The sequence below is a fragment of the Astatotilapia calliptera genome, chromosome 14 (assembly GCF_900246225.1).
Source record: "Astatotilapia calliptera chromosome 14, fAstCal1.2, whole genome shotgun sequence".
Lineage (NCBI taxonomy): Eukaryota > Metazoa > Chordata > Actinopteri > Cichliformes > Cichlidae > Astatotilapia > Astatotilapia calliptera.
In genome coordinates this window covers 15896151-15912070 of record NC_039315.1, presented here as the reverse complement: position 1 = coordinate 15912070, position 15920 = coordinate 15896151, and the positions used below count along the sequence as shown (strand labels likewise).

The 15920-nt window shown below is 41.6% G+C and overlaps 1 protein-coding gene across 2 annotated transcripts; it reads left to right on the top strand.

Moving 5' to 3' along the window:
* Positions 1–493: 493 nt before the first annotated feature.
* On the top strand, positions 494–15788 carry clasrp (CLK4-associating serine/arginine rich protein). Of its 2 annotated transcripts, XM_026191637.1 has the most exons (21): positions 496–605; positions 1857–1996; positions 2373–2470; positions 2562–2663; positions 4568–4647; positions 4805–4889; positions 4982–5118; positions 5744–5840; positions 6969–7047; positions 7130–7203; positions 7285–7326; positions 7420–7608; positions 7953–8294; positions 8374–8559; positions 9617–9656; positions 12257–12317; positions 12466–12524; positions 12665–12711; positions 12793–12878; positions 13119–13143; positions 14702–15788. In XM_026191637.1, the coding sequence occupies exons 2-21, from the start codon at positions 1898–1900 to the stop codon at positions 14742–14744; spliced, it is 1971 nt and encodes a 656-aa protein (XP_026047422.1). In that variant the 5' UTR covers positions 496–605; positions 1857–1897; the 3' UTR covers positions 14745–15788. The 2 variants fall into 2 exon arrangements, with proteins under 2 accessions (XP_026047423.1, XP_026047422.1); XM_026191638.1 differs by lacking the exons at positions 12793–12878; positions 13119–13143; positions 14702–15788 and having other exon boundaries at positions 494–641; positions 9617–9660.
* Positions 15789–15920: the final 132 nt, after the last annotated feature.

Here is a 15920-nt window from a genome sequence, read left to right as displayed (position 1 = left end):
CAACGATGCCAGAAAAGATTATTGCACTTAGTGTTATTGCACATGTGTGGATGTGTGTGTTTGATCAGTTAGTCTTTATTGTGGAGTCTGACAGCAGTGGGGAGGAAAGACCTGCGAAATCTCTCCGTCCCACACCGTGGGTGCCGCAGTCTCCCACTGAAGGAGCTGCTCAGTGTTGTCACAGTCTGCTGCATGGGGTGGGAGATGTTGTCCAACAGTGATGACAGCTTAGCCGCCATTCTCCTGTCACTCACCACCTCCACTGGGTCCAGAGGGCATCCTAGAACAGAGCTGGCCCTTCGGATCAGCCTGTTCACAACCATTTGTGATGCTTTGTATAGAATCTCCTCTGCTGTGAAGGTAGAAGTATTGATGGTGATTATTGTTTACTGTGTTTTATTATAAGGAGGTTTTTTTTTTTCAAAAGTATCTTCCCATTAATGTTACATACACACGCCTCCCCCGCAGCGCCCTCACAGGCCAGAGCCGGTACTGCAGCCTGTTATATATACGCTAAGGAGGCGTGTGGTTACGCTCCACTCTGCTAACGTCGCTTTTGGCCAACTGAAAACAACCCGAGTGTGTGTTGGCGATTAGTAAAACAGGTACACTGTGAGAATTTAGACCGCGCTGAATGCCCTGTACGTGTGTGTAGATTTCAGTGTTTCGTAGCTGCTTTTTGACTATTGTTCCCAACGCATTTGCAGATCAGCTAAGCTAGGCTAGTTGTGATGCTAGATAGCATTAAAAAGGCCCGGGCTGCATGCGCAGTCAGGCCCGTGTGTATGCTAACAAACTCCTACATCACTTTGATAACACAGACTTTTTTAGCACCCGGCTGAATCTGAACGCTGAAAGTGGGGCGTAGACGGGTTAAAATAACAATTTTTAGGACAAACAGCGTTGTAATGTAACCGTTTTAACTACGTTAATACTGGATAGAAAACTAGGTTAGCTTTTTAGCTTAAGACTGTTTAGCTACTGCTGTAAATTAAAAGTACGTTTAGTGGTGGGAGATGCAGAGGTGACACCTTGATTCACTGTAATTTATGTGATGTACCAAAATCATATTTTAGGTGTTTATTTTTTTCCAGTGAAATGCATTTTATTTATTTTTAAAAATATAAATCGGAGTATATTTGCTGTATTTGCTTGTTTGTTATTTCATTAATGTCCCTGTTTTAGCCAAATGAGGACTAGGAATCTGCCATAGAAATATATAATCTTGTTATTAGTGCGGATATGAGTTTCGTCAAACACTCCGAGAAATGCACTGGAAGTGTAGACACTGATGCAAATTAATTTCAAACGTATACATTTTTGGTTTTTCGTTACACTGAATTTCCCTCACATCTCTAATGTGACGTGTCACAACTTCAGTTATAGGAAGTGACCAATATGCCTCAGTTTACTTATGAATAGACAGACTACAAATAATTTGTGTATTCATGGCCTTTTAATCTCAGACTATGTGCCTGTTGTCTTGTTAGAAGTTTAGACGTCAGTGCGTGATTTTGGTTGTCAAGTGTTTAACAAGGAATCTAGGTAACGATTGCATTGCCTGTGTTTAGTGTGAAGGTTAAAACTGTGAATCTTCGTGAGTCTTGAGTGTTGATAGTGTGTTTGCAGATGTGCTGGTTGCACTCTGTAGTTGGTTCTGATCAGAGATATCAACTGTAATATGTAAGAGATACTTTCTGTCTGTATATCAAGGAAATAACGTGGAGTTCAGAGCTCTTGAAGTGCTCTGTTTATCAAGTCCAATATTTATTTATTTATTTTTAATCTTGCCCCTAACACCCCTTAATCTCACTTTCCCCTGTCTTCCATGATTCTTGCTTGTTTGCCCTGAGCAGCAGCCGTGCCCCGCCGCGCCCCCACCCCTAGCGGAGCCGTCATGTGGCAGGAGGCCCGCAAACATGAGCGCAAGCTCCGTGGCATGATGGTAGACTACAAACGGCGAGGCGAGCGCCGGCGAGAGTACTACGAGAAAATAGTAAGAAACTTTATCATGTAGCATTGCCACAGTGTACCACCGGGTAGGAGTGAGCAGGTCTGGCCTGAACACTCTTACTGCAGGATTTTTAAAAAAAAAAAAAAAAAAGGAAAGATTTGAGCAAATTTATACACAGTTAAGTGGATCCAAACTTTGTGGTATTTTTAAAAACATATGCATATAGTTGGCACAGCTTTCAGTTATCCTCATTGCATCAATGAACCAGTTACTGTTTTAAAAAAGTGTGAAGTTTTAGAAGTTAATTTCCATGGTTGTTGGTTTCAGTTTAATTAAAGTGCTGTGCAGTGTAACATTTTGTAGTTTTTAGATATTAGTCAATGCATTGCATTCTGACAGTTTCATTTTCTTTTGACAGAAAAAAGATCCTGCTCAGTTTCTTCAAGTTCATGGTCGAGCCTACAAGATCCACCTGGATCCAGCTGTGGCACTGGCTGCAGAGAGCCCTGCAAACATGTGAGGAAAATCACAAAATCCACACATAATAAGAGATGAGCCACACCGCAGAGCTTATGATCACATGTTGCCTCATTTTTGTTGTCTGAAGGATGCCTTGGCAAGGAGATGCCAACAACATGATTGACAGGTTTGATGTAAGGGCTCACCTGGACTACATCCCCACCTACACTCCACCTCTGCTCACCACATCGTAAGTCTGAAAGTACTTAAAGTCACATTTTTAACATGGAACCCACATTGTGTGAACATTTTACGGTTATTTATTTACTTTTTTGTTGTATGATTCTACATTGGACAGTTGTGAGGAGATTCACACATTCACCATAGATTGTTGTACATATGCAGTACAGATTGTTATATATTCAACAGTAAAGATAGTTCATTCATATGTTTTCAGTTATTTTTTTGTTTTGTTTTGGGGTTTTTTTTTTTAAATTTTGTGGAAACATTTGCTCTTATATGAGGTTGAGCTGATCTGACTTTAGTGGTCAAAAGAGATGGTGACCCCTTTTTTGTTTGTTTGTTTGTTTTAAGAAAAAAATAGGCTAATTTAATTACTTATATTACAATTTCTATAATAATAAAGCCAAAACACCTGCTGCAGTAGTCTGTAGTAGTAGATTTATGACTCTTCAAGCACAGCTTTAGTGCTTCTGGTGACCCGCTCCTAAGACAGTGGCAGGTGGGGGCTTTGACTGGGGCAGTACATCTGTCCAAACTGTAATGCAGGTGTCCTAAGGTGAGCTCAGGGAGGACAGAAACCACCTGTGGAGCAGAAGAGCAACAGCTTGCATGACCTTGATTCCTAGTATGAATACAGATTATTAGAATCAGAATCAGAAAGGGTTTTATTGCCAAATGTTGAGCAGGTTTACAACATTAGGAAATTGCTGCGGTGCTTCAGTGCAAACATACTGTCATAAAAATATAAAAATAAGAATAAGAATTAAAAGTGCTAAGTGGATAGATATATACATGATATATACATGAGTGCAGGTGGTGATCAGTGCCAAACATGGAATGATGCAGTGAACACAGCGTAGGGTCATGTGTTAGTGGTGGGAACAGTCATACGGTTATTGTTCATGTGTCCGACAGCAGAGGGGAAGAAACTGTTCTTATGGCGAGAGGTTCTGGTGCGAATGGACCGGAGCCTCCTGCCTGAGGGGAGCAGGTCAAACAGACCCATTAAAATGGGTCCTCATGGTCCTCCGGATTTCCTGGGTTTTAAGACTGTGGTCAGTAGGTGCTGGATTGTTGACCTGCTAATAGGAAAGTGAACTGATTTTTAGGCCGTTGTAAAACATTTTGGTGTTTCCCTGCTGATGATGTGTGGTTGTAGCAGTAATCCTGCTCAGTACGAGAGCAGTTGACATTATGTGTATGTCTTTGGACAGTGGTGTGAAGCTGCCAGCTGCAGGATTGACTGAACACCTGAAATAAGGTGTCAGCACAATCCTCAAATGCTGATCATAGCTGTGGTTAGTTTTACAGGTTCACTGTTTTCTAACCACAGGCACAGTCAGTCCATTGATTTCTCAAAACACCACCCATGAGGAGACTTTGTTGAAGATGGTTGCTGGGATGACCGGGTGACTACTCTTAAAACTTTCTCTGATAAATACCCCTCCTATTACATTATAATAATTTAAAAGACTAAAATTAAAAACTAAACTAAAACTGAACCTTTCTATAAAGTTAAAACTAATCTAAAAAATACCAAGCGATTCTGTAAAGTGATGGAAAACTGAATAGAATTAAAGAATTAAAAACAAAATAAAATTTAAAAACGCTGGTCATAGCACAACTGTCTGTTTCCATCTTTATGTGTTGTAATGCCGATTACTTCACTGACTGTTTGTGCTGGTGCATTGAAACTTGTGGTAATAACTGTAGAGTAGCTTTTTAGTAAGACTTCTGGTTCTTACTCTGTGATAAAACACCTGCTGCTCAGTAATTGAACAGGTCATCTGTGAGATTGTATTTTTAGTCATCTTTCATGCTTGGTGAGGAGACAAACCAGTTTGGTGTGGTGAGATTTAGGCGTTCAGTGAGGTGTTTAATGTGACCAACAATCTTCTTTGTCTCATGCAGCACTCCAGAGCAGGAGATGGAGGAGAGAAAGTGTAACTATGAGCGCTACAGAGGCCTTGTACAGAATGACTTTGCCAACAGTGAGTGTTAACACACAAAATCTACATGACTATGTAATGCACTTAATAGTGTTGCACCTGTATTCTTAATGTGACCATGGCAGTGTGTTGACCTGCTCTCAGTGGGTATATTTTGCAGTTGTGTTGTGCTCTTTAAATCCCTCCTGTCCTCCTGCAGTCTCTGAGGAGCAGTGTTTATACCAGATCTACCTGGATGAGCTCTATGGTGGTCTGCCCAAACCAAATGAGGATGAGAAGAAAAAGTATGAACTAAATTTTAAAGTGATTTCTTTATTTCCACTGTGAAATCCAGTATTTTAAGTTGTGTTTATAAATCTTTCCTTGTGTTGTGCAGACTGGCTGAGAAGAAGGCCACCATTGGTTACACGTATGAGGACAGCACTGTAGCAGAGCCTGAGCCCCAGTCAGACAAGGAGGAAGACAATTCAGAAAACAGCGAATCCGAAGATGACGAAGGCATTCCAGATATCGGTGAGCGTGTTTCACTGGAGTAATCTATGTGTTAGGGAAATAAAATTCAGGAGATGACCAAATAAAACATTTAGAGGTACAGCTGTCCACAGAGAATGTGTTTGATCAGCTTTTCGTCTCTTGGATGTGCGAGAGTTATTCCACAGAACGTTTCTCAGAAGAGACTAAAATCTGAAATTGTCAATTTGACTGTGCGAGCTGGATTTGTGACATCATTTAATGCAGTGCAGGGTTCAAATGGCCAGATACACATCTGTGTAGCTGGACCAGGATTAGCTTCAGACTAACCCTCAAAATGGGCTTCAGCGAAGGAGAAATGTCACATCCCAATGAGAAATTAATGCTGTTGAACCAAGCAATTTAACAGCGTGTGAAACGCTAGTTATTGAGAAATAACACTAGTTATCTTACACTGTACCTGGAGAAGTTTGTCTTTATAAACGTGATCCACTCAGCTGGAACTGCTCATCTTTTCTGCCCGGTTGCAGGTTTTTCTTGGTTATGTGATAATTGTGTTTTAAATGCTGTGAGCCGACGATCTGATCTCAGGTCAGTGTTCCTGTTTAATGCTTGGGTAAGAAATCGACTTGTTAAAAAAATGATGTGTCTGTGTGTGTGCTTTCAGATGTGGAGGTTGATGTTGATGAGCTGAACCAGGAGCAGGTGATGGACCTGAACAAAATGGCAACGCCATATGGAATGGCTGAAGGAGACTTTGTCAGGTAACATGTCATTAATGACATCATGATGTCAGTGGTTCTTGAAATTTTAAGTAGTGTCTTGATCAAAGTAAAGTTAATATAGCTTTTTGTTTTTAAATTCAGGGTTCTTTTGTTGTTGGGTTTTTTCCTGTGTTTTTTTTTTTTTTTTTTTTTTTTTTTAGGTTTTAATTCTGTTTAAGTTTTTAGTCTTTTTAAGTATAATTGTATAAACGGCAGATCTCAGAGGTGAGATTTAGGAAAAGAATTTTAGGTATTATTGTGAAAACAGAACTTTTTGAAAGTTCAGTTGACTCAGTGTTTTAGACCAAATTCTTAGTAAACATGTCTGAATCTTTAGGGAAGTTGTGATACATTTTATCAACTAACTATTTTCAGAAGTCTGGTTTTTATTTTATTATAATTTTTTCAGTTAACTGAAATATTTTTTCTAATGTAGTCGTTTTGTTTTTTTAATGTTTGTTTTTTTTTTTTTTTGTGGTTTAATTTTGTTAACTGTAATATCCTTGACCTCAAAGTTGATGTATTTGGGTTATATTCATTTTAATTACAAGCTTCTGCAGTGTTTTAAGTTCAGCAGATACTGTAAAAATACACACAGTAAAAAAAGGTATTTTTTTTTGTTTGCTTTTAAATTGATTGACTATTTAGAGGATCTCTTTCAAAATAAGTTCTGTAGAGTAAAGGCGAACTTTGAGCAACATGTTTGTATTCTTGGACTCCAGTGGAGTAGCTTTGTATGGTTCACAGTGCAAAATGAGCTTTTTCATTTTTAGTGTCGTCTTAATTGGCTTTTGTGCAGCCCAAATAAACTAGCTGCTCTCCCGGGGGGGGGGTAAAAAAAAACACTTTCTGAAGTTGGGGAATAAGAACAATTTAAGCCTGAGCCATTGTTCGTACAGCCACTCTTGTTATTGTTTGAAACCATGGCAATGTTTAACGTGAGCATCTGACGTTAAAGCATAAACCGTAATGAGTACACTGAGCCGTGGCTCCGACACGAACGCATGTATCTCATGCTGTTACACTGAGGATCGTTGGTTTTCTTTTCTTCACGTTGATGCGCTTCTGTGTTTAAATAATTATTTTTGTGGTTTTTGTAATGCTGTGATTGTGCTACCCATTTGTCAGGATGTTGAGAAAAGACAAGGAAGAAGTGGAGGCCATCAAACATGCCAAAGCTCTGGAGGCGGAGAAGGCCATGTACTCTGTAAGACTAAATCTGCTGAGGGAAGTGTTTGTGTGGGTTGTGTTCACAGGTTTTATAATGTTTGTTTGCTTGATCGTCTCAGGGCCGCCGCTCTCGTAGACAGAGGAGGGAGTTTAGAGAGAAGAGGCTAAAAGGAAGACAAATCAGCCCTCCGAGGTAAATTTGCGTTATTTTTCCGTAATGAACTTCACCGTACCTCAGAACGTGGTTATGTTAACTCGCCATTTCCTCTTGCAGCTACGCCAGGAGAGACAGTCCAACATATGATCCTTATAAACGGTGAGTTCACCCACTTGATTTGTCCTTCCCACTTTTCTGATTGGTTGTCTGCCTCTGTGTGTCTTAACTAAAAAAAATTCTGATCACTTTCAGGCCAGAGTCAGAGTCCAGCTCTGAGTCACGCTCACGCTCACGTACTCCCGGTCCAGAGAAGATCACCTTCATCACCAGCTTCGGCGGCAGTGACGAGGAAGCCGCGGCAGCACCGCAAACAGCTGCTCCTCACTCTGGCCACGCCCCTTCCAACTCGCAGCACTCTGCAGGTCATAGCAGGGGCTCCCGGTCGGTAACTTTCCCTCCTCCTGGTTTTTCTTCTTGCAGTCACTGTTAATTAAAATGACCGCAGCTGTTCGTGCAGAAAGAATATCGATTGTTTTTGTGGTCAGAAAGGTGGATCAGCTTTCAGAGTATCTGACCAAATAATCACCAACTATCAAAAAGGAACTATTGAAGTGTGCATGCGCATAAAGAAAAATCTGATTGGGTATTTTTCAAAGCTGAAATCTGTTATCAAAATTTTTCTATAAATTAAACAACATATTACATTTAAAAGCGGAAAATATGATGTAATGATAGGCTAGGTGCTAGCCTGTATTTATACTGAAACGCTGTCTCTGTTTATTCAGGAGACGAAGGTCATCCAGCAGCCACTCCCCTTCTTCCTCCTCGCACTCTTCCTCTCGGTCCTCCTCTCGCTCATCGTCACATTCACGCCGACCCCGACGAGGACGCGGGGGAAGAGATGGGCGTCGATCCCGGAGTCGCTCGCGGTCAAGGCGGCGCTCTAGGTCCTACTCCCGAGGTAGAGGAGGGAACGGAGGATCGTGGAGGAGACGTGACCGGTCACGCTCCAACGACAGAGACAGAGAACGTGAGAGGGACAGAGAGCGAGAACGAGACCGGGATCGAGACAGGGATAGGGACAGAGACAGGGATAGGAGACGATACTCGGCACGTAGAAGAACAAGGTTAGCTTAATCTGTAAGCAGTGCTACATGAGCTGCCTAACAGAATTCTGTAGTTGAAGCCCTTTTGTCTTTCTATCAGGTCCCGCTCGAGCTCACGTCAGGGCGGCAACTCGAGGAGAGGGGGTTGGAGCAGTGGAGGACATCGTCGTGGTGACAGCGGCAGCCACAGTCCCTCACGAACCCCTAGCCGTCCTCGCCGTAGCCCATCCCCTGCCCACAGAGGGGCCCAGCCTGCTACCATTGCCATCTCTGACAAGTTAAGAAAGTAAGAAGACCCTAAAACACTTTAACAGAGTGTGAAAATGTAAATAATCAATATTATAGAAAGAGCGGTGTCTTTAATATCCAAAATGAAAGCTCCCTGGCCTTGTCAGAAATCTGGAAATATTCTGCCGATCATCCAAACCCTTAATCACACATAAATAAGACTAAGTGTCTCTAGCCTTGTGTCATCACAGATTCATTTTGGGCTTCTGATGATTTCTTAATGGAGCATAATTCTTCATTACCATCTCTCCAGTTTAATTTTTTCCTCGCAAAATAATGAGAACAGGAGCGAGATCCATTTAAAAGACAAGAGAAATCTCTACACTTCATCAGCTGTCATTTAAATATTTCCTGGTTATTTAAACTTGTTTATAAAGACTTTAGTCACTGTGACTGACCTTTTGTGGCCTGACTGCTATATATTGTTCGTCCACCAGGGGGCCTTGCCCCACATTTTAGCAGATGTTCGTCTAAAAGGTGTATTTTTAGGCAAAATAGACACGTACATTTCAGGCTGCTTGATTAAAAACCACCAACAGTTTTCATCCTTTTACTGTTTTTTATCAAACTTTGTAATTTTCCCCGCTCTTTAAGAATGGTTTTGTCTCAGGAAAAGCACACTTTCGACTCATAACTCATTAGATTGGCTAATCAAAAGCTGAACAGCAAGTGTTCTTGAGTTTAATGACACACAAGACAAAAGGTTTGGAGATGAGCTGTGCTATAAAGTGGAAATATAAGTAGTACTTTATTGCTTTAGGGCTGACATGTCTCTATTTACCATCATCACTTTTCAGACTTAAGGCACCTGACTAGGCCTGTGCTGCACCAGTGAACAATAAATAAGTCCATAAATAAGAGTCTTAAAACAGTCAGTTTCAGTGTCACGAAGCCAGAACAATTTAACACCTGTTCTTTATTGCTTTTCACATTTAAAAGCCATCCTCACCCTTCAGCGTTACACCTGTTAGAAAGTCAGTATGCATATATAAATATGCCATCTTCACCTCATCGTGATGTGTTTTTCTGTCTTCTTCTTCTTCTCCTCTCTCCAGGCCTGACACTTCGGGTGGTAAAGAGACGGGAGCTGCCAAAGTCAGTAAGAATTTGATCTAGCTGGGTTTCTTGCTAAAGCCTACGCCTCCCTCATCCCTGACAGGCTGACTTGGTTGTCCACCACACTGGGATGTAGAAGCCATTGTTGCCCACAGAGAACAGTTATTTTATTCTTATCCCCCTCCCCCTAAAGTGGACACGCCCTGCAAATTACACTACAGTATTCTTGCCAGATGTCTAAGTTAATGCTGCCATTTCTTTATGAAGTGAACTTTTATACGTCCTCTGAAGTCTTGATGATGATTTTAAACTTGGTGGTGGATGCATGTGTGCAGTTATCTTTATGCATCTGTCTTTAGTCTAAAATAAACACACTGTGACACATCAAAGGTCTTGAGATGAAGAAGATCACTTCTTCCTCTTATGACAATCTATAAATCAGTAATGAACACGTGAATGACGAACATATTGATTAAAGAAATAGTCGGACACTTTCGAAAGTACAAATGGACACAAAGATCAAAACAACAATTGAGCAAATAAGCAGACTTCCTAAATTTTTGAGCAGTTTCCTTTAAGAATAAGTCATCGAAACTGTTTTGTGAAATGTATTTCTGTCATGGACGACTTTTCTTCTCACTCTTTTCCTGGAAGAGAGGACGAGGTTTGAATACATCCCAACTGTCACACAGTCAAATAGTGTACATTTGTTATCAGCTCGTCTGTTGCCTGCAGCTTGTGACCTGCAGTTTTTCTTGCCTGGCCAGATTTGAACAGCCCAGCGAAGGGTGTGTCGTGACAAAACGCCACTGGCCAACTTTTTAAACTCACCGGACCTGAACTTGCTCTTGTTTCACTTTCTGACCCTCTCTCCTCCTCCAGTCCTTGTTTTTCTTTCTTCTCTCTGGCAGTGTTCGTACAGTTGCAAGAAAATCTTTGGGTTACCATGAGAATTATGATTTCTGCATTACTTACTCATGGGGTCTGATTTCTTAAACAGTTAATGCCTTTCTTGAACACATTGAGCAATCATTCATTTCAATATTTGAATTTTCAACTGCAATAATCCTTCATGTGTTTGTCATCGCTGCTTATGAGACAACACTGAGAGTCTGGGCCTGTTCCTCTCTACATAACTGTTTGAGTTCGTCAGTATTTCTGCGACGTTTGTTTCCCCATTGGCGTTGTTCCTTTGTCCAGGTGTGAACATGGTAATCACACTCCAGGTGTGGACAAAACAACCACATTGAGTCCCTTTGGAGATGGAGGTCTCGATCCAGATCAACTCCAGAGTAGTTTGTGGGACCAGATGCAAATTTGAGCTAAACGTCTTCCCGTAGCCAGGTGTGCTTTGCTTTCTGGGATGTAGCGGAGTAATGCAGCCGTGCTCAGTACACAAACTGTAAAATATTACCCATATAAACATGAATGTTAGGAATAAACTCTGAGTTATCTGCTGCTCCAGAGCACAGCATTTTCTTCCCATCTTAGACACATGTGGCCAATAAGCAGATTGAATGTTCTCACATCTTTTTTTTGGTTTGATTGGAGTTTTCTGTGTGTAAATAAACAAAACTCGTCAACTGATTTGGACCAGGGTAAACTAACTTTAGGTGTGAAAATGCCCTCAAACAGCCCTCCCCAGATGGATTAAGGTCAGGACGATTCTGCCTTGGCTCATCCAAACCTTGAATTTTCTTTGTCTTTGGTTCATTCTGTTCTTGGATTACCAGTCCTCTCCTTGTGGGTTTACATTTTCCAGTAAAATGCTTCGTAATTTGTTGCTCTCCTAACAATCGCGAGGTGTCCAAAACCTGGGGTAACAAGTCAGCCTAAAGCCTAATTGTGCCTCCACCGTGCTTCACAGGATGGTGTTCTGGTTTTTTGGGGTGTAGAGTTTGCAGAGTTGTGGTTTCCTGTGGGGTCACAATTAACCTTATGTCTAGGGAGTCCAGGGATTTTGTTGTTACCCTTGGGTGTTTTCCCCAGGACTATACTCTATATTCCTGATGCTATTTTTGCAGAGAGATAACCGGCAGTTCTCAGTTTCCTCGATTTGGAGACGACCCAAACTTCAGTCTCACCTTATCAATTGGAACGCCTGATTCCAATGAACTTTGGAAGTACTCTTCCCTACCTGTACTCAGTGATTACCCAGGTTGTTTTAAAATTTTAAATGCATAAAGATTGATCTTCATTTTGAAACCAATCAGTGCAAAAATCATAGTAATTCCAAAGTGTCCACAAACTTTTTCTTGCAACTGGTTTTTTTTTGTTTTGTTTTGTTTTTTTTTAAACTATATATTTGTGTTCATGTTGTTTTGATCCTGGCCTGTCTCTAAACTGTCCCACAGCAGTTGCAAGCTAAAGCAGCAGTCTGTCTACACACACACACAGAGCCTGTGTCTGTTGTTCCAACACACAAAATGTTTTCAATCACTTGTAATCTGTCACCCTTTTTATCTCCACCAGCTACTGTTCGTAAAGGTGATGGTATTGAATTTGTACAATAGCCCCGGTACCTCCCCCTCTCTCTAACACATGCGTGCACACTGACACACACACTTCTTTTTTTTTTTTCTTTTCTTTTTTTTTTCCGGCCATGGAAAGCTGTACTAACACATTTGTGTCACCTGCAGCCCAAGATGACCCCACAGGAACGGCTGAAGCTGAAAATGCAGAAGGCTCTCAACAAGCAGTGTGAGTGCAGCCGAGCAGATCGCATGTGTTTGTGGTTAATGTGCGAATTAAGAATCAGCACTGTGCACAACTTGAAACTGTTGAAGATTTTCTCATATTATGCAAAGTGAAAAAGATGATAAAGATCTTTCTTTTGCCTAATCTGCAGCCAAGGCGGATAAGAAAGCCGCTCAGGTGAAGATCCAGCAGCAGGAACACAAACGACAGGTGTGTGTGTGTGTGTGTGTGTGTGTGTGTGTGTGTGTGTGTGTGTGTGTGTGTGTGTGTGAGAGCATGTCTGAGGTTTAGTAAGACAGAAGCGTCTTTGTCCACCTATTTCCTCTTATTGCTGGTTGTTTACTTTACAGGAGCGAGAAGGCGAACTGCGAGCCATGGCACGCAAGATACGCATGAAGTAAGTCCGTGTTTGTGTGCCTAGCTGGACCGTTTGGTATTTGTGTGTCGCAACTTTCTGACCCTGGCGCTCTGCGTTTAGGGAGCGCGAGCGCCGTGAGAAAGAAAGGGACGAATGGGAAAGACAATATGGGCGACAGAGCCACTCGCCTTCTCCTTCCAAATATGGTAAGGCTTTAGGTTTTTGATTGACAGCAGCAACATGGCTCCTGTGTAATTAGAATGTGGCTTAATGAACATGCAGTGTTTGTTCTGCAGCCTTGCATACTCGCACAGAAGTAACCAAAATATTTAATCAGCTCAGGCTCTGATTTGCTGCCATCAGTTTCTGCTCTGCCAGTTTTATGGGCTTTAAGATGTTCTGGCATGCAGTTGTTTTTCATCACGGCTCTGTCCTCTGTCCCTCAGGCCGAGAATGCAACTCATACAAAAGGTATGTGAGAAGCCACAAGAATCTGCACAGCCACAATGAAGCAGAATGAATTATGTCTTCTTTTTTTTTCTTTCTCTCTGTCTCTCTCTCTCTCTCTCTCTCTCTCTCTCTCTCTCTCACACACACACACACACACACACACACACACACACACACACACACACACACACACACACACACACACACACACACACACTGTCTCAAAGGCTCATCACCAGGCCTGCAGACACCGTAGTTAAGCTATTTGTCTTCTCATCAGTTGCAAATTAGAGTACAGATTAGTGTTGAAAAGTCAGACTAAATGCAAAGAGGTCAATACCTTTTCAGGTAGTTTCTCTACAGCCACATGTGTACATCCACAGAGCACTTTATTAGGAACACTATAAGCTCGTCTACCAGTTGGAAAGTGAGTGGATCGATTCCTGACTCCCTCTGGTTATAAAGTGTGTAACTGAGTAGAAAAGCACCATTTAAGCACCAGTCCGTTTTTACCATTTAATACTCAGCTCAGGGCTCCCTTTACTCTCCAAACAGCATCTGTCAGTGGATTCCACATCTTTCTGCCAACACTGGGGGTTCTAGTCCTTTCATCTCAACAGCATTACATAATTTCTGTGTATTGGACAAACGTGCTGTCCGTCTGTAACCTTCATACATAGACGTGGGTCACGTGCTCAGTCTGTTGAGCTCCTTTTTGTGGTTATCTGACCTTTCTCATTGGATCTCCCTCATCTGTCCACAGGTGTGTGTGTGTGTGTGTGTGTGTGTGTGTGTGTGTGTGTGTGTGTGTGTGTGTGTGTGTGTGTGTGTGTGTGTCTGTCTGTGTGTGTGTGTGGTTTTTTTTTTAACTTTAGTGCCACTAGTAATCAGCACTGTGAGAAATATTCAAATCAGCCTCTGTGGCACCAACAGTCATGCCACAGTCCCTGAGAACAGCTGTTTCCTCATTACCTGCTCCTGACCTGTAACATGTTACACACTTCACTGCCACCACGTCAGTGGCCGATTGAGTGCCTGCTTGAATGAGCAGGTTTAAAAGTGTTTCTAATAAAGTGCTCAGGAAGTGTACTTTATGTTTATAACTTGTGTTTAGATGATCAGTTTAGGTCTGAAGTGAAGGCTGATGAATGATTTTGGATGAACATTGTACGGCCTGATGTAATGTGTTATTGATGTCTAGGGCTTGTTTACTTCAGGGATGTTTGTAAAAAAGAAGAACTGGGGCTAAACTACATGGACATGAATGCTTATTTTAAATGAATAAAAGAACTTTGTGCTAAAATTCACAATTTGAATTGGTTTCTAAAACTTTGGATATTTCCAAACCCCACTGACTGAGGTGCAGACACCTCTTCACTGACTTTCTATGAAAGTCATTCGGGTAGTTGGTTTGTAATACTGCTAACGACCAAACAACTGACGCTTACGCGCCTTGATGGAGCTGATAAGATGATCTTCACCAGATTAGAAACAAATTTTTAATCTCACACTAAAGCACAGCAGTCATATCTTTGTTTGTTACGCTGCTCTTTATACTGGAGTCTTTTCTTTTTTCCAGGAGGTCGCGGTCTCGATCGCGGAGTCCATACTACAGATACTGAGCGGATGGCTGGACAGCAGTACATCGGTTTCGAGCACATACTATCCAACAACAGCCTACATACAACATGGAAACATGAAGAAATGACTGCTGGCTAATAAACCAACACACAAATCTGCACCTGGATGTTCTCTGGTTTTGATCCTGTGACACCTTCAGCCCTTTTCAGACATGGATTGTTTTATTCACACTTGAAGGTCACACTGCTGCTTTCTGAGAACAATTGTGATGCCTGGCACCTGTAGCCTCAAACACTAAAGGTGTGTACTCACACTTGGCTACAGTGACTAAGAGTGGAATCTCTGTATGTGTGCTGCATGGTGCTTCCCCTTACACACAAGCTCAACATTCAGATTCCTGCTTTTCTTTTAAAGCAGAATTAAGTAAGAGAAGAATCTCTAAATATTTCCTAAACTTAGAAACGAATTTTTGATCGTGTGCAGGTTTCTGTGGTTCAGGCTTTAGTGAGGCGAACACCACAAAGATGCAGAAGGGCCATGTGCCTGCCTGTCCTTTCTAAAGCGACTGCATCATTCGACCTGCTGTGATGAATGTGATGCAGAAGGCTGCCGTGTTCAGGTGAAGGATGTCTGAAAAGGGCTCCAGTCACTAAATACAGTTAATTGGTTTAATTTCTCCTTGTAAAGACAGTCTTGTCAAATAACTAACTCCAGTTTCTCCACTTCTGCATGCTCTCCCTCTCCGTTTCCCTTTCTGAACACTTCCTCTCAGCACGGAGACATTTGTATCTACTACTAAGCAATACCTGCAGTTTGTATCCTCCTCGCTTCACAACCTCCTCCCACAGTTTGGCTTCTTTTTTTAATATGAAAACATTAAACCAAGGAACATTTTAAACACCTCCTGTGTGACACGTCCATCTGAAACCGCCTCACAGAAAGCCGATGAAGTCAAAGTCGATGCATTTATTAAAGTGGCTGCTCTTTTTGTACCGTCCTCAGCCAGCTGTTGACAAAAGCAGAGAAGTCTTTGTTCTCAGTGATGTGGAATGTTAAATACAAATAAAATTTACTTTGAGTTACTTGCCTTTTTTCTTCTTTGTCTTCATTAATGTGACAGATTATGCACAGAATTATTTACTGAAGTCTCCGCGGGGTGAATTAAATATTTAATCAGGATGAGCATGCTGCATGTATTAGTGTAATGTATCACCATG

Bases quoted from the DNA above. Each gene is read 5' to 3' on its own strand.
- clasrp (XM_026191637.1), top strand. From the start codon at position 1,898: ATGTGGCAGGAGGCCCGCAAACATGAGCGCAAGCTCCGTGGCATGATG. The intron at 2,471-2,561 runs GTGAGGAAAATC...TGTTGTCTGAAG, and splicing joins GCAGAGAGCCCTGCAAACAT to GATGCCTTGGCAAGGAGATG. The intron at 12,879-13,118 runs GTAAGGCTTTAG...TCTGTCCCTCAG, and splicing joins GCCTTCTCCTTCCAAATATG to GCCGAGAATGCAACTCATAC.